Here is a 19,407-nt window from a genome sequence, read left to right as displayed (position 1 = left end):
AATGTTTCATATTTTTTACACATTTTCAACCCTACATTGTGAGCATGAATAAAGGGAGGACTGGAGTTAAGTTATGATTCATTCAACATGTTTACGCAGCAAAACTTTAATCCTAGAACTGGACATTTCTTCCCCTCCAGATAAAACTTTGTTTGTTTTTGTCGAGAAGTTCTGGAAGTCCCTGTGAGCTTGTAGGCGCTCTTCTTCAAGTTCTCTATGTGCAAACAACAACCTTGCCAAAAATAAGCTGGCATGCTGCCATAAAAAATACGACCGAGGGCAGATTTTGATTAGTCACTTGAGACAGCTGTGCTTTTTTTAAACAGTGTAATTTTCTTCCTAATTAAGTCTCCATCTACACAACTCTTCAGATATATTTACTTTTTGTTTTTGAAATAGAGATTTTCTGCTGCGTTTGCACTTCTCGTCCGAACGCAAACTAAGTTACTGAAAAAAAAAACGTAGATTAGAAGAAAAAAACAAGGAGATTGTTAAAAACTCCATGGTGAATCCTTGGTGGATCCATGCAGACTTAAGATACAGAGACTTGGCAGCCTTGTGTGCTAGAAACCACAATAATTAAGCAATTTAAAAACTTTTTATTTATTTATTTATTTATTTTTACATCTGTCTCACTTTATTCTGATTCTATCATTATTAACTTTTGATTGTGTGCTGTATGAAATAAAAAGCACGTTTTAGGGAGAAAAACAAAAATTAGCCAAGCTAAGAATGTTTTATTTCATGTCAGTAATGTGGACAAGCTTGCCACCTAGTGGCGATGTGTGGATATTTCAGTATTTTTATTAGAATAATGAAGACAGAACTTTTTTCATGAATGATCTGTTTATAAACACATCTATAGAAGCATAGACAGGGCCTAATAACATGATCTCTGCAAACTAAGACTATTCTTTACAGTGTCGAGCCTAATCAGGTAAAGGAATATTTCATGGATTAATAAAGAAAATACAGTAGGTAAGAGTCGATCAGAAATGCAAACTGACCCAAGCAGGATGTTTTAAAGAACACCTGACAACCTCCCACATACCAAAAAGCAATATATCAACGAGGCCCTTTACACCATGGATACTCACAAAAGTTGTAAACACTCCCTTTTTTCAAACCCACGGTCTTAAAGTCAACCTCATGCATCATAACGTGCCACTTTGGATGCAAAGTGGAAACATGTTCCGTGATAAGCATGAATGAAACATGAAAATTATGTAGATTTTTCTCTTGAAACCTAAAATTCTCCAGACTTGAACTGTAAATGTATTCATTATGGTGAGGATCCAAGGACACAATACGAACACGATGACGAAAAGGTCTCAGGAGGAGAGACCTATGTTCATGGAAAATCTGCTCATTATTTGCTGATCAGATCTTCTTTAATGTTACAATTTGCAACTGATTTATGGTGAAAGGTTCTGTGATGATTTTAGATAATGTGAATTTACCGTTACTTGTCAATAGAGGATTTCCAGGCAATGCCCAACTGATTACAAAATTGCTCCTAAGCCCTCAGGGTCTTGCATGCATTGTATATGCAGTACATAACATTATAATGATACTTTAATATTATATTCAAACAGGAAAATGGTAGATATACCACTATGCCATTTTGTCATTAGGTGATAACAGTTTTCACTGACTGAATATAGTTTGTAAGTTAATCGTACCATTTTAAATGACACCGATTCCATCAAGATTTAAGTTCTCCAGCTGCTCATATATTTTTAGGTTTTATCTGTAGATTAGCATGTGAGCCATTACTGCCTTTAGCTGATATTAAGTTTAGCCTAAGCTATTTATTTAACCATTTTCAAGCTTTAAAAAGGGCAAGCTGACAAATACTAACGCTGATGTACAATACCCTTTGACATATTTATTTCTTTTGTCTGATTTGGATAAAAACCTCTATCTGGAAGAGGGTTCATAAAGTTCAGCCTTAATGTCTGATGACTGTGACGAGAAAACAATCATCTGATGCCTAGATGACTACAAACTACATCAAACTAAATCACAAAAATATATATAAAAAGACAAATTTAAACAACCATACAACTGGCCACTCACTCTATCTTTTATACATATAGAACCAAATGAAATACATTGCCATTTTTCAACTTTTTGGGAAGAAATAGAAGTTAAACAAAAAAAATAAAAACACTGATGTGTGCTAATGGAACTGATTTACAATATAGGGCAAAGGAAGCGGTAACAAAAACAGAAAAGGGGGCATATGATGAGTTGGACAAGAGGCTGGACACTAAGGATGGAGAGAAGGACTTGTATCGACAGGGAAGACGGACGGATCAGGCTGGAAAGGATGTGCAGCGGGTTAGGCTTGTTAAAAATGGAAACGGTAATGTTCTAACAAGAGAGGAGAGTGTGATGGGAAGATGGAAGGAGTACTTTGAGGAGCTAATGAATGAAGAGAATGGAAGGGAAAGAAGAGTAGAGGTCACAGAAACTGTGGACCAGGAAGTGGAAAAGATTAGTGAGGATGAAGTTCGGACAACATTGAGGATGATGAAGAAGGGGAAGGCAGCTGGACCTGATGACACCAGTGGAGGAGAGATGGCAGGGAGAAGGAAAAGGACAAAGAGGAGACATATAGATGGAGTTAGAGAGGACATGGAGGGAGTTGGAGTCAGGACAGAGGACGCAGAAGACAGAGTTAGATGGGGGATGACTCACTGTGGTGACCCCTGAAATGGATCAGCCGAAGGAAAAAGAAGATTACTAATCTCAATTATGACTGTAAACAAAATAAGTAATGATTGTAGACATAATACTATGTGTATTTCACTTCACATGAAAATGTGAATTCACTTCACTGGAAATGTTACTAAAAAGCTTAATGCAAGCTTGTAGGTAAGCTGTAGTCATCGTTTCATGCATTAATAGTTTCCCATCAACACAAAGAAATGTGAAAGTCATGTATTTTCTTCTCTTGCATAACCCGACACTCGTCACTTTTTAAATGTTAATGAAATGTGATCATATTGCGAGACAGTAGATGAAATGTGTGATGTCTGTGTCCTTCTACACAACTGACTGACAGCTGGATTTTTTTTATTTATTTATTTATTTATTTTAAAGGCAGCCATGACTGAGAGTTGTCCCTGCAAGTGTGAAAAAAATAATGAGCAGCTGAGGAAGAGCAAGACACGAGGCAGATAAATAAATATCACCTGCCTGAAGGAAAGGCAAAAGGAGACGATGGTATCAGATCATTAAAGGCTGCCGTCAGTCATGTCATCATCACATGAGCTTTACTGAAAACTGTTTATATCTCCACAGATGTCAACAGATTCATCAGAACTACACTGTCCTTTTGTTGAACTAAGCAGTGGTGGTAATTATTCTCCCCTCATCTGTTTTGAAAAAAAAAAAAAAAAGGGTGCGCTGTTTGTGATCTTTCATTATATTCAATAAAGCCTCCAAGATCCAACCACATCTGAAGCGGTTCTAAAACGGTTAAAAAATAATTTTAAAAAATGAATAAAATCCCCTCTAGCATCAAAACATACATTATGAATGTGTGACAAACTCGAGAGCTTGGAGGGAATTTGCATGGGAAAACCTAATTTGTTATTTTATCACACCTAAAATCAAGTCCAAGCAGACCGCATTACAACACCTCTGTTGGCAGGGAGGAGGAGATACAGAGGGAAAACACACACATAATTGGGGAGGTGTCATAAATTACTGCCTTTCTGATCAAGCGTTCACTCTACAATTAAAGCCATATGCAACACCTAAATGAGGCAAGGTGTACCATGGAGATAAAAGGAACCATACAAATAATAATAATGATGAACATGAATTCTGTTGGTGGCATGTAAAAACACAATAACAAGAAAATGGTAGCAGAGTGATGCCCCTTTTGTTCAGCAGTGGTTAGCTATTAAAAGACAGATAAGTGTAAGAGAATATCTATTTTCTGTCTCAGAGTGAGATGTAATGTTTTTGTAAACAAATAGAAAAAGCGTACAATGTATAATACAACAGGTAATAGACCAGACTTATAATTTAGATTTTACTGAATGGGTTTAAATCTTCAGTGGTGGCAATGAAAGCATGTTTATTTTGTTTTGTTTTGTATTTCTCTTATTTATTTATACATGCATATGCATGTGTATGCATAGATATATTTCTTTAGATATATGGCTGTCTTTTTCCCCCACTTTTCTTCCTCTTTGTACATTTAATTTAATTCAAGATGAGAAGTTGTGTCGTTGTGTATTATAATTTCGACTTAAAAACTGTTCGTAAAAGTCAAAGTGGAGAAAACATACATTATTAATAGCATGCAAAAGTGATTGGGTTTGGATGGGAGCATAAAATGAATAAATAAAGACTCCACCTGTTTCATGTAGGCGTAACACATGGTCTCTGCCACACGCTTCCCCTCATCGTAGCACGCTCGAGGACCGATTGGGTTCACATGGCCCCAGTAGTCCTCATTTTGAGGATGCACCTCTGGATCTGAAACAAGCATTCATGAGATCGGCATTCGGACTATGAGAACAATTCAATACGTAAATACAAACTTGTTCATCTTGCTTATTTCCACACGACACGTTAATATTTCCACAAATAAAAAATAGAAAATCAGATGGCATATAAGGTGTCAGCAGATAAGTTAAAAAATGTCTCAGATGGCACATTACATAAAACAAGTTCCTGCAACACTAATGAGAGAAATATACTTCACCGCTATCGCTGAAGCTCTGTGTTAACATGGCACGCTTATATATATATACAAGCGTGTAAAATATATTGTGCTGAATGAACCTCAACAAACAAATAATTTTAACAGTGTGAAGCTGTTCTTTAACAACACTGATGCACAAAAACCAACATGACAAAGTAAAACCAAATAGGTGGCGTTTTAATCAGTAACGGGTCTTAATTTCACCGGAAAGAAAATAATCTTGACAGTTTAAAAATGATTATTTATGCACATGTACTCGTACCTTAAACAGCACCGATAAGTGTTTAACACAGATTTTAGGTAATAGATCTAAAGGATTCAGCATTCACCTGAACTCTGGGTGTCATAAAACACAAAGGAAGTGCTCTCCACCATCCTATACTTTTTTTTTTTTTAAGAGTATATTTTGTTTGTCAAAAAATAAATAAATAAATAAATAAATCAAACAACAAAATGAACAAAGGCAAAACATATTGACTGATCTGAGTTCAATAAATAAAAGATATTTTGTATTTTACATTTGTTTTTTGATCTAACTGAATTCTTTCAGAGTTGAACATTTTCACTTTTTTTTTTAAATCTGGTGTTTTTTCAAAAAGAAGAAAGGAAAAATAGTCTTAAATTAATGGAAATTTGATAAATATTTAAAAAATCCACTCTTATCCTAATTCTTAGCAGCTTGTTTAGGCTCTTAATCACCATCTGTCTACTTATAAATGTTTACAAAGGTTATAAAAGACCATTAACTGAACTGCTATAACCTCCAGAAAAAAAGTGTTTGTCAAATTAATCTGCTTGGCTAAAAAAAAAAAATCTGTAATGTTGCCAGTTAGTGTTACATTTTGTCTGCTTGTCCAGCTAATGTGAGCTGTGAAAACGGGCCGATCGTGGAGAGCGGAGTCAGACAGTTTTTTTAGGTGTAAGGGGGCGGCTGACAGGGCTGCCGACTTTCACATATTAACTGTGAGACTCCGTTTAGCTTTTTCATGTTGTCACGCCACACATCTACTTTTTCTTCCCAAGCAAAAACTGGTAATGGTGTGGCCTGAACAGAGGAGCCAGACGGGGTTCAGGCAGAAAAGACTAAGCGGGCAGCAGCTTTTATCCATCCGGTTACAGATTACAGGATCCGTGTCAGATTCTTGATTTCAAATAATCTTGGACAAAGCCATGAGATTTTAAACTAGAATTATAGACGTTGGTGCTATTTGCTATAGCTACCACTATAATCAGATTAACAGCTGGTTGTGAAATCAGTTGTTTTATCCATATAAAATGCTGGTAGAATTAGAGGCAACTGTAAGACTTTGGAAGTTGCCTTTAAAGAACAATAATCTTTAGGCCTAAACACCATTTACCAAGGTTTAACCATGCAAGTCCAATTATGAGGGTTTTTTTTTCCAACAGTATCAATCAAGTTTGAATGAATGGGTCTGTGCCAACCTTTGACTTTTACTATCTATAAATTTAGTGTTCAAATTTACTTAACCAGAAAATGTTTTCTGTAAAATGAGTTCTGAATATGACCATTAAAACGTAATGTTTTACTCCGAATATTGCTCATTCTCAGGTGTTTTAACGTATAATGTAGTTTAAGCATCAGGTGAAAAAAATAAATAAAATAAAAACAAGTTCAAAGTTATCACCATCTGCATTTTTCAGCAGGAAGACATCACGACAGATTAAATGTCACGATAAAGTTCATGTCTGAGAAAGTTTTCACAGATGTTACAAAATGTCAACGAGGTAAAGTGGGACTAAAGACCCAGGTGTTTCAGGTTTAGGATGGATTTGCTGCAGCTGTCTGAACTCTTTACACTGAACGCTGCCGGCTCGGCTCGGCTCGGCTGAATAAACTCCTGTTTATTCATTTTGGTATACCAGCGCATTCCTCCAGCATCCTGTTTATAAAGCGAGTAAAAAAAGACCAAAGGCAGGAACGGAACTAGTTCGGTCAGAGTCTGTGAAACACGCTTAGGACCAATCCCATTTCCATGGGGTTAGCCTCCCAACTTAGCCCTTCATGTGAAGCCACGATTGGTAGTGGCTAAAATACTCCACATAAAACTGGGACACCTCTTCAAGAAGCAAATAACCCATTCATTGTTGCCGATTCCTTCATGTAAACAGACACACCATCGATATGCCCGTAGACACTTTTTCAGCAACAGACTTCAAACAACTACATATTTTCTCCTTTTAAAAGTATTTCATTGTAACTACAACCATCATGTTGTCATACTGTTATCAGACTGTTGCTGAAAAAGTGTCTGAAGAGCTAAACAGCCCCACAAAAACAAAAAGAACCAGGGACACCCCTACCCCTCAGCGTGAACATGCAGAACATAAAGGCAGGGAGACGGGGTGAAATCGTTCTTACCTCCATAGACCTCTGAAGTAGAGGCCAGAAGAAGCCTTGCTCCCACACGTTTGGCCAGTCCTGAGAGACAAACAGAGTGAAACTAGTTGGTTTTATTAATTAAACACACTGTGGCTCAGTGGTTAGAGAAGTTGTCCTCCAATGAGAAAGTCTGACGTTCAATTCCTGGCAGCAGTCACATGTCGAAGTGTCCCTGGGCAAGACGCCTCCGATGTGCCCCGTCGGTGTATGTATGGAGTTTAAAGCACTGATTAGGCTCTAAAGAATGATTTATTCAGACTAGCTTCATAGAGATGTCACAGAGTGCTGTATGAATGTGTGTGGAGGGGTAGATGAGGGCAGACTGTGTTGTCAAGCACTTCGAGTAGCTTGGTCGGCTAGAAAGGCGTTATATAAGTACAGTCCATTACTGATCCGAGGCCACCAACCTGATCAGACATACAGCCTCAAATAAAGCAAACTGCAGCTATGTTTTATTGTACAGCAGTTTTTTTGTAAAAATAAATAAAACTTCAGTCTATCAAAAAGGCACGGCCATGGCAGCACATAGATCCCCTTCGTGTCTCAACAAATATTCAACAACAATTAAGTGGCAAACCCTTCAGCTGAACTTAAACATCTCCTTTCCACTGTGGGAAGTTAACAGCATTTAAGCAGCCATCCTGTGAGCCATCAGGGTCTCATAAAGTAACATGTGAATGTACATCAGGCTGTCTGGGAAAGATCTCAGTTATTCAGACATGTCTGGGAGTGTTTGACATTAAAAAAAAAATTCCCATTCACTTTCCCATCATCTGTCAACTTTGTCTAAAATGTACATTTTGTTGTGCTCAGATGAGCATCCTGTTGGGTTGTCACTGCTGGTAGACTTGGGCTCCAGACCTAAAACACTGTTGTTGGTTTTTTTTTCTGCTATTTTATTTGGTTACCTTGTTTCTATAACCTGAGTACATTTCATTACAGATGCTCTGACAAGCTTCTGCATCAGAATGTTCCTGAGGATTAGGTGCACACGGATGTGTTTGTTGAATGAATGAATACCCCTATTGTTCCAGTAAATGTTGTTTTTTTTAAATCTCTTTGTTCTGCATCTTTTAGTGAATTTGATGAGGGCCGAGCTTAGGTGAGTTCTCAGTTAAAACGCCTCTTTTCTGCTTTTAAACTTCTTTCCCTTCCTCTCAAACTTTGTGTGGAAGCTCTGAGCTCGACAACGCAGGATTAAGCCGACTCTCACCTTGTGCTCCAGCGGGTAGTGAGACTTATATTAAATATTGATCCGTGTGCAGTTTTTCTTAATACTTTGATGCTCAGGCTTCCGTCCTGTTCAGGGTGCACCTAACACTACAAAATGTCCAGACATTAAAGTGAAAGTATTTGCTACTTAAAAAAAATGACATATTTCCTTTAAAATTATCTTCAATAATAAACTTCTTATTTGTAACCCTTAAACGTGTGAGGACCACCACAGACAGGGCCAAACCCTTTAATGAATAATTGAAACCTTGGAAACATGGCTGAAGTACAGAAATTAGCAGAAAAATAACATTAAGGATAAAGATTTTTCCCCTCTTTGTATTTCTGTACCGAAAACAAATTTTGACAAAAAAACTTCAATCATTACATAAACTGCACAACAATCAAGCAAGGCTGATGAGACTTTTCATAAAAAATAATAATAATAATTGGAAAAATCTCAGTTTTTTTTAGTCTTATTTAGAAATCTGAAGCTTTATTTTCAGAGAGCACTCAGGAAAATAAGAAGCCATTATGTTTGAACTTTCATTTTAAGGACAAAGTGTTTTCTGGAGTCGGGCTGTAAACACAAAAACGTTAAAATATTTGACTGAACCAAAATTGAACCAATTTCTTCTTTTGAGTCCCAGCATTTTTGTTGCCAAAATCAAATCAAACCAGTATGTTTCTTTCTTTCAGAAACTGAATTCTAAAATGGCACAAAAATATGACCCGGATAAGTTGAAAAAAAAAAAAAAAACTAAATTAAAGATTGTTATATTAGGTTTACTCACCGAGCATGTTCAGAGTGCCAATAGTGTTTGTCTTGAGTGTTTTGATGGGATTGTACATGTAGTTGGGAGGAGAGGCTGGAGACGCCAGGTGATAGATCTGGTCCACTGGAGAAAAACAAAACAGGAGAAACAATAAAAAATTCTCACCTTGAAGCACAAACCTATTCCAGCAAAACAGAACTGACAGCGCGACTGAATAGACTCCTTTATTTTAATGCCTTGCATGATTGGCAATAAAACAAAGGCTGTTTGGGCACAGCAGCAGAGGTTATTTAGTATCAGGAAGAGTAAAAAACATCTGGAAATCAAGAAGAAAAAGTAACTGTTGCTTGAACTAATGCATGCTACGAACAAGTCATGTCTCAGGTGTGATTTTTTTCTTTAGACTGAGGTTTTAAACATCACTGTGTCGTATTAATCTTAATAAATGTCTGATTGGTTACACTGACGTCATGATCACAACTGAACCTGAACATAATTCTAGAATCATGAATGTAACATTTCTATACGTTAGGCTTCAGCTGACTGAAGCCATAATTCAGATATTTTGAATGGGGTTTATAAATGATTAATATCTAATATCAAGCTAATAACTAACCAGAACAAGTTCAAGACCACAGTGGATCGCCGCTGTTAGCGTTAAACGTTAACGTTAAAGATTTTGTAGCGATTTAGGTAAACGCTATTTAATAAACACTGCAGTCAGTTTCACATTACAGGATATTTCCAGCAGGAAAAATATGCAGGAAGTGCCACAGGCTCCACCAGAAACGCTACATTTATGGGGTATAATCCAAGAAATAGCTAATATTAAAGACAGATCATAATGCTTAAAGAACACCATATGTGGTCTGCTTATGCTTGAAAAAAAAGGTCAGTTACATAAACTATGTACTTACCTTTCTTGTATCTGTATTAAAGTTATTTTTCTTAAGCTTTTTTATTAATTTCATCTTGTTTTGTGAACAACTCATCTTCTTTTCTAAAGCAAACAGCATCGTGATTGAAACCAACTTTCCAATTTGTGCTTCTTTTCCACTTGCATGTAGCATTTTCTCCTTCAGCATTTAATAAAAATCAGATCCTGACTAATACTTTTCATGCTGCATGAATGCAGCACAAATTGCTATACAGAGTTCAAGCTAAAAAAAAAATTATAATACAGGCACAAAAAGCAAAGTTAGACAAAGTTACGGTACTTGAAATATTACTGAGAAAAACTAAATCAGCAATGATGTTTTTTTATAAATTATACATGTTTGAGTGATTTCTTCCATATAAATCAGTGCATCATTGATGCCTTCCATGCATAATATGATTCTGATGTGATTGTACAAGGTCTTCGTACCACAGACTAAACAGAAGTCTGCAAGACAGCTCAAGGTACACGCACCTAATGATGCAGCCACACAAGCACACCCCTGCACACTTCACAGCCTGCTTTGTGTTATCCATCCCTGTAATCCTCGCTGACATCGTTGTCTATGCAGGAGTTCATCCACTCCATATTCACACATCCACTTAGAGCCACTAAAAGAGCTCGGGGATGTGTTTGCAGGTGATTTAACAAAGTAAACAAAACAAAAAGATCAGAAATGCACCGCCTGGTTTGGCTAAGGAAACTCATGATACTTTAAGAGCCAGCTGGGAAATTAAACTGATTTGTCGATAGTGTGGGGGGGGAGAAAAAAAAAAAAAAGAGTGAAGAATGTCAGGCAAAGATAAACACAGATCTGCAAACACTCTTATCTCAAAGCAATGTTTCTAAGATAAACCTAACTCAATTTCTGTACGTATTTGTTCTTTGGCGTCCTTAATAACTCAAATACTGTAGATCTGCATGACTTTGAGATTTCATGAAGTCCATAAGATGTGAAAGTTTGCTGCCTGACCCAATCCAATCCATCCAATCTTTGTTTCTCTGCTGTTAGAGTTTTTCTCTAACTTTTCCAGAAAGTTGGTTGACGTGTTGCTTGAGTATTTGATCCCGTAAGATAAATGGATGGACCCGAGTAGAAGTAAAAAAAAAAAAAAAGAGGTTTCAAATTCTCCTTACCTTCAATGTAAAGAGGCTCCACCACATCGTGATTGATGAGTTCAAAGTTTTCGTGGCCAATCCAGTGCTCCACGTTTCTCTTCCTCCCTGTGAAGAAGTTGTCGACCACGGTAACCTCGTGGCCATCCATCATCAGCTTGTCAGTCAGATGGGAGCCCACAAAGCCGGCGCCTCCGGTGATCTGGTGGAGAAATATGCATGCATATGATAACGCCAGGGACAGAAAATGTTGCATTGCCTGGCTCCATCTTATCTTGGCAATTCATTACATCCGACAGCAGCAAAACACTGCCTGTATCAAACGACACAAAATAAGAGAAATCCTCCTAAAAACAATCAGGTGCAAACACAATAATGGGGACAGATTGCTCTGATGCATTACTTTACCATGAAGACCACCATTATTTTCAACGTCACTCTTCTCAAATGTTTACTTGTGCAACTTCAAACATTTATTTAAGAACTACAACAAATAAAAAATAGTCTGTAATGCCCAAACAAAATATGCTTGTTGTTCAAATCCTTTACATTCAGGACATAAAGTTCATATGACTTTTTTTATGTAAAAACGTTCAAGTTTCAGGTCTATTGAAGTTTCCTTGGTTACCTCTTAGTTAACTTTTTTTAAGAGCGTGCCCACATTTTAAATACTTGTTCTCCTTACTGTAGAGTGGATAAGTGCTTCATCTGTAACAACTCCATTTGTTTACCATAATACTGTTTATGGTTCAGCTTACAAATCCTGAGCTCTGGATAGTGATGTTCTGTTGTTTGAATAAACAGCAAAGAAAGTTTAGATGGTTGGAGTGGAACATTTAGCTGACTTTTATTTTTACTTTAACCTAAAATGTCACTGTTCTCACTGTTTTTTTGTTTGTTTTCTAAGCTCTTTATTGGACAATTTTTAGTTGCTGAAAATTTTATTTTCTTGTACTTGACATGTCAGTTAATATTATGACCCAGAAAAGTCACTGAATTAGTAATTCTATTAATCTCATCATCTGTAATCATGACAATGGTTTAAAAAAAATTGGTTAAGTACATTGTGCTTCCCACTGGAGGATGTAAAAATCAACCAGAGATCTTGAGGCTCCAATTAGGAATGCAGTGGTTTCACCATTTCATTAGAGACAGAGCATAACTGGTCCATGATGGTCCGGATATGCACTAAACTTTCGTCGCAAGGTCATGGTGGTTTATCTTCACGGTGGTAGTGTATCTATGTAGGCAACCCCCACCAACACAGTTTGGTTGTCAAGAATCTGAAGCAGTGCTTGTCAGTCTGGCTTTATGTCCAGGCCAGTGACAAGGTCATGGAAACGACCTAACACATGCAACAATCTGACATGGTCTGAGAGAGTCGTAAAAGGGTGGGGGCATACACCACGGTGAGGGCACAGAGGAGTGTCGCTTCACAGCTTCACATAAAAAAAAACAAATAGCAGGAAAAACCTATCTGGCAAGTACTAAGAGTGTAGCAGCGTCACCATCGCCTTCCCACCGATGGAGGTTTTTCCAAATTTTCTGCAATCCAGCGACGGTCTAACAGGTTGTGGAGCATAGCGGGGTCATTAAATGTGAAAGGAGATTTAAATGGCTCCAAGTGGCTCTTACAAGGAGCTCAGAGGGTCCGTCTAACTCTCAGGCGAAGATAAAACAATGATCAGCCATAACATTATGACCTGTGACAGTGAGTAACAGTGATTGAATGTTCTGGTGGGAAAACCTTCATCCTAGGACGGATATTCCTTTAGCCTTTTATACACATACACGTCGTTCCATTAATCTAAAGGCAACTAAACATGTTCTTAGGATGGAGATTTAACTAGGTCAAACTTAGTAGTATCTATGTAGAACTCTTAAACACAGGACAAGTCTGAACTTCCGCTTAAGGGTTCAGAAGAACCTGAACACAAAGAGCAAACCCATAACCCACATGGGTTAACACATCTATTAGTAATGTCTAAATATCAGAAACTATAGAACATCCTCAGATGTTCTCTGTCCATGCTCAGCCTGTTTTGATGGTAAAAAGGAGAACCTACTTCATATTAGACAGGCAATCATAGTGTCATAAATATGTAGGTCTAATTCATGTTTGAGGTTTATTCTGCAAATCTAAGAGGAATAGAAGTGAGTCTGCAATTACTGCCTGTTAGATTTTACATATGATAATGGCTTCTGTGAAAAATGATTATCTAAAAAGGTGTAATTATACATTTGTAAAAGACACCACTCACCAAAATTCTCTTTCGATCTTTTTCCGAGAGAAACTTCACTGGTGGGTATTTCTGAGAAAAGCTAGAAGACAAGATGATCTCTTTAGTTAGACAAATTTGGAAGGAAACAGAAATGAGAAGAAGGCAAAAAAAAAAAAAATAGATAAATTGGCACTTCTGTACAGTTTTCAGAAAAATCAGTTCTTACTCCATGTATTGAAAATGCAGAATGCACATTTGGACTGTTTGTTCTGTAGTATTTGTTATTTTTCTGTATCTGCAAGGACTGACTGTATGAAAAGATGTTATTCTCCATTTACACCCTTTATCACCACATTTCAAACAATTGCTTTAATTACGATCAAGATTTGGGGTTTGACTTTAAGTGTTTTATTGTTAACAGATAAATTCACAATCCAAGATGCCATTACTTTAAAAAGTTAACAAACCTCATACATGGAAGTCAAATGTATAGAATGAAACTAAAATTGTCTTCAACTTATCAGCATTTGAGGCCCACCTGCTTTAGTAACCTGTAGAAACATTAGATGTGATCAGCAGCAGCTGTCAGAAATGCAGTCTTCAATCATCACCATGCCTCTGCGGTAGCGGATCAACCAACCAGTGGCTTCTCACCAGAACCTCATATATATGAAGCATTTCTTCCACAGGGTCTCATAATCTTAACACTTACTGCAGGTTTACAGATCACCCACTAAAGCCTTGAAATCCAAACAAAGGCTTTTGAATTTCAATGACGCAGATGTCATTATAAGTCAATGCATCAAAGGGTGAACGAGTGAACTCCTTTACACAAGCAAGAAGCAAAATGTCATCAAAATGCTTTGCTCTTATTGTAGATGTTCTAGTTTGTTGTTTTTTGTTGTTTTTTTTCTTTAAAAGCGAAGCTGACTTGGAGAGGACATGAACGAGACAAGCTGTGAATAAAAAAAAAGGAAAAATAAAAAAAAGTGAATACAGCACACACCTTTGTTCCAGGTCGTGAATCTTTTCTCTCAAAGGAGCCACAGCCTAAAGTCGGTTGAGAAACAAGAAACGCATCAACAACAATCAGTACACTGACGTCCTCCCGGTGTGTCAACGTCACAACAGCTGCAGAGCAACCAGGGTTTATGAACAAGCTTGTCCATTTTTAATGGTAATGGAGTCATAAACCAGTCATCTTGACTCGAGTGGACTCCAGAACTTAATCACTTGTAGATGTACATCTAATGATTACGTTGAGAGTCTCATTAAAATCCATCCACTGATTCATGAGATATTTTGCTAACAGACAGACAAACGAACACACGCAGTTGCATTATCGGCTGCATTTCGGTGGCAGGCAATAATTAGCTTTACAAATCACTGCCAATTAAATATTCAGCCTTAATCATTACAGAGATAAAAACAGTAGTCATAAATGGATAAAACTGATCAAATGTTTAGTAAACGACTTATAAGCATCGTTTTTATACTTCAACAAGAAGTCGTTTTTACAAGTCTCTGCGACTTTTATTTTGTGGGTCGAAAGCTGAAATGGTTAAAAACAACTACATTAACTTTTAGCAACTTTTGATGTTTAAAACAATTTAAAAAAGTGGACTTAGATTGTTTAGCTCTTTCCCTGTTCTTAACTTCCTACATCTACTGCGGCGAATTACACTTGAGACTCCAAATTAAAGCAAAAAACATGTATTCCAACAAGCCTTCTAGTCCCAAATCATTTTGTCGTTTTAGTGAAGTAACAGGTCAATTTACAAATTGTATCCGTTGTTCTTATCACGATGTGTAGTCTTCATTAATGTTTACTTCAAAATAATGTCAGCGCAGCGATACCCCTGAGTCTGACAGAAATGTGGCGGGATTTCAAAGGCCAGACATCTCTTTAAACTAGAAGGTCAAAGCGATAACAAAGCAATTAACTGAGTAAGCGCCACAAACTACGTGATAAGCAAATGCTGGAATTTTGGTTATATTAATGACATCTGAACTGTGCGTGCCTGGGTTCTCATCGTCTTATAAAAAAGTTATTTTTCTTTTCCTTTGATGCAGGTCATAACAAAAGTCAAACTAATTTATGTGTAAAGGACCCAAACTGTGTGTTTAATTAAAAATTGCACATAAAGATTCTAAGCTCTTGTTGGCAATATGCATTTTATAATTAAAGAAAGGGGTTTAAAGACTGTGAGCAAATATTTAACAATTGTGGTGAGTTTCCTAAAACTTAAAGAAATGTAGGGATTTCATCCTCTACAGGATATAAACTAATTAAAAGTTAAAAGAATAATTTGACATATTTAAAATGGAAGAAAGTCTCTTTTGTTTAATAATAACCTCCTGAAAGTCCTATACAGCCACTGTTTTTGCCATTTAGTGACCTATCCAAACAATCCAGTCTGTTCAACTTCCAAATATCATGGGTTTACTCCTAAATCTGTGTCTGGAGACAAACACGTCCTTCAGACAGACGTGGCAGTGCAGACTCTGGGTTCGCTCAATGCAGAGTAACTGCTGCAGCGCTGTTCATGTCAATTAACTCGATCAAAACAGGTTTACGCTGCTTTCTTTAAAGATGTAAAGAAGGCTTTGAACGCTGTCATTAAAAGATTCAATACCAGCTTCTCTCTGTGGATTTTTATATTTCTGGTGAAGATTTATTTCCTCCTGACAAAATCTAACAAGGAAGAAATAAAAAGGCAAAAGACAGGATGTGACAAGACTTTAGATTAACCTCTTTGATTTAAAGACAACAAAATAATCAGCTTTTAGATTGGCCCTATGTATGACTATTTCAAATGTCCCAAACAAAAAGGCAAATAGCAGCTGATAGGAAAGCAGAGTTCATTGTGTCAAACTCACTTCATCAATTTTCTGCTCAATCTTCATTTCTCCTTGTTCTTGTATTGACCTAAAACAAAACACAACCACAGCGGAGTGAGGAAAGGTCACACGTAACCACAAAAATAAGACACAAGAGGAATGTTTTCATCTCCTCAAAATAAAGCTACATGTGTCACTCCAGCCCATCTCCTTACAGTGGGAATTAAGGAGACAAACTATTTTACACATTGAAATCAGAACACTTTCAGAGCTGGAGACTCATCTGAAAAATAATTTGTTTTCATTTCTTCCACAAAGATGATAAAACAAGTTCATTATTTGTATTATTATTGAGAAAAAGAGACATTTTAGAGTCCAACTTTGGTCTCAGCTATGGCCTAAGTTTTATCTCAAAGACAATTTGCTTCAAGTTGTGAATGAAACTTCATCCATCAACATAGCGCGCTCAGAGTAACAGTTTTATTTGTCTGTTTGTGTCATAAAACTTGGAGCACATGGACCTCAGGAGGAGACATGAGCTCATTGTTCAGGCTGTAACCGTCAATGTTTATTTGCTTCTAAAACAAACAAAACTACGTGACTTTAGCACACATGGTTGAATTGCTGCATCAAAACAAACAAAAACAACACATTCCAAATACATCAGTTTGGACATATTGAGTTGAACAACTTGCACTTTTTTTGCCCACTAAATATCATTACTTTATTCGTACACATTTTTTAAGCAGTTTGTCATATGAATTAAAATATAAAATAAAACAATATGCATTAAAGACTAGTTTTTCTAAAATACCTTGGTCTATTATACAGCTTTTCTGGTAAGGCTGTTTTTTTGTTTTTTTACATTGATGTATGATTGCAAAATAAAAACCAAACAACAAACAGAAGAAAGTACATTACCTCATGTTTGTATAGGTTCCCCAAACAGCTGAAAGAGGAAAAGAGGACAGGTAAATAAAACTTTAATTATAGGAAGAAAAAAAATCAAATCTACAAAACAGAGACACACCGGGCAGTGAAGGTTTACCTAAACCAAGGAGAAAAGTTTCTGAAGAGAAAGTTGTCTGAATAACAAATCTGCTTCAGTGGAGGAAATAAAAAAAGCTTTGAGGGAACATCTGTAACTTTTCCAATTTTCATAGGCCAACAACCTGTTTTTGATTTTCTTTACCATTTTGCAGACACAGCAGATAACTGTGAAATTCCAAAAAGGCAATATTTGTTTGTTTGCAAATACAGACATATCCAAGCAATCCCTTTTACTCCTAAAGTCAATATTCATGCCAAATTTACTTTTCAACTCCTGGCTCTGCCTTAAGAGCTTTTCTCACTATTATGGTCAAAATCTCTTTCTTGAAAGTTTACAAAACACTCAACAAACAGCAACAAGAGTTGAGAAAACATTGATTCAAAATTCTTTTTTATTAAATCAACCAAAACAAAGATCATCTTTTTAGATATGATCAATGATCAAAGCAGCACGGTGGTGGAGTGGATAAAGCTGTTGCCTCACAGTAAGAAAGATGCAGTTTCGTTTCCCGGCCCTTCTGTGTGGAGTTTACATGTTCTCCCAGTGTATGAATGCATTTTTTAATGCCACAGATCAAAAACATGCATGTTAGGTAAGTGAGGAACTCTAAATTGTCTCTAGGTGTGAATGAATGGTTGTCTCGTTTGTCTCTAGGTGTCCCTATGATGGACTGTAGACCTGTCCAGGATGTCCCCCCGCCTCTCGCACAAGATAGGAATCAGCTCTTCACAACCCGATAAGGAAAAAGCAGGTAAAGGAAATGAATGGATGCATGGTTCAGATGGTAAATCATTCACCAGGTTATGTTCTTGTCTTACGTCAAGTATAAAAACATAAAACAACAATATTGACCTGACACTAGGTGGACCATAATATTTAAAGTCATAGTAGAATCTCTCTTAAGACAGTTTGGTTTTGACACTTACAAGTGGACTTTTAATGGGGCCTAAACCCACCAACTAATATTAGACAGTTTACCAGATTTATTTAGGGTTAAAATTAAAGTTCAGTGTAGCAAAATAGCTGAACAAATAAATCTAAAAGCAAATCAGTATTTAATGTGCCCATTTATTGTCTTTACAACAGCATCACTTCTTACTGATGCACTTGTACCAAGTCGTGGATTTTGCAGGGTTAGAGTCAGGTGAATGAACAGGTGCAGGTGATTGTTTGTTTCACCTGGAGAATGTCAGTCATTAACTGAAACAGAAAGGCATGGAAAGGAGCTTTACAACTGGGAGAGGAGCAGCCATACTCTGCTATCAAGATGGCAGAGGACAGTTTAATGTCCTCGGGTGGGATCATATCAGTGAGGTCTCCCAGGCAAAGATTTTAAAGCAGCAGCAGATGCTATTCAAGCTTATTGAAGAAGCACAAAGACACAGGTAAGGTTCAGGACTGTAGACACAATGAACCGCCAAGAAAACTTTAACGCATCATCAGATGATGTCCGGCATAAACCTATGCCCCTCCCGGGTACACCTGTCCAGACAGGTATGGCTAGAAGTGGTCTTTATGGAGGAACTGCAACAAAAAGCCCAAACCTCCAACACTCAGTCATGGACAAAAACACAAAAAAATTTGGGCACAGATAAAATGGCAACAAGTGCTCTGGACTGATGGGTCACATACTGTAAAATCTGGCTGTAGCTGAAGGTAATTTGATCACTGAAGGGCCGCAGATCCCTACAGGCTGGAGGCCGCACTTCTGCAAACAGATCTGGGTGTGTGGTCAGAGCTAATGGTGAGAGATACAAGCGGATACATTGTCATACAGTACTGCCAGGGAAGCATACGACTGGCCCCAAATTTGTGTTTCTGAAGCAAGATAAGTGCTCTAAACATGCAGCATCTTCTGCACAAAAAGGAACAAGGAAGTGACCCACACTGATCCCTGATCTCAGCATCACTGACTGAGTCTCAGAGTGAGTGAGCTATTGGAGGTTCTCACATGAAAGAAATAAAAAAGAAGAAAACCTGTAGCTGGGGGGTTTGAAAGTTTAACAGCCCAACTATCCAAACTGGTGTACTTACAGGCAATGTAGGCGATCAAAGCGAGGGCAAAGAGGAGCTTCATCATTCTTCTGTTTAAGCCTGAAATCACCCAGATGACCCGCTTCATCAT

General features: G+C 37.2%; 1 protein-coding gene across 1 annotated transcript in view; it reads right to left on the bottom strand.

The window, feature by feature from the left end:
• uxs1 (UDP-glucuronate decarboxylase 1) overlaps positions 1-19,407 on the bottom strand; it is a 25,592-nt gene extending 6,185 nt beyond the window's left edge. Inside the window, exons 1-9 of the mRNA XM_017410328.3 lie at positions 19,317-19,407; positions 17,153-17,180; positions 16,271-16,319; positions 14,397-14,440; positions 13,430-13,490; positions 11,190-11,370; positions 9,134-9,238; positions 7,107-7,166; positions 4,376-4,497 (exon numbers count right to left, since the gene is read on the bottom strand). Coding sequence (XP_017265817.1) covers positions 4,376-4,497; positions 7,107-7,166; positions 9,134-9,238; positions 11,190-11,370; positions 13,430-13,490; positions 14,397-14,440; positions 16,271-16,319; positions 17,153-17,180; positions 19,317-19,407 — 741 coding nt within the window. The remainder of the gene's footprint in view (positions 1-4,375; positions 4,498-7,106; positions 7,167-9,133; positions 9,239-11,189; positions 11,371-13,429; positions 13,491-14,396; positions 14,441-16,270; positions 16,320-17,152; positions 17,181-19,316) is intronic.

This window comes from Kryptolebias marmoratus, linkage group LG6 (assembly GCF_001649575.2).
Source record: "Kryptolebias marmoratus isolate JLee-2015 linkage group LG6, ASM164957v2, whole genome shotgun sequence".
Taxonomy (NCBI): Eukaryota; Metazoa; Chordata; class Actinopteri; order Cyprinodontiformes; family Rivulidae; genus Kryptolebias; species Kryptolebias marmoratus.
The sequence above is the reverse complement of the archived record's forward strand: the minus strand, read 5'-3'. Positions and strand labels throughout refer to the sequence as shown.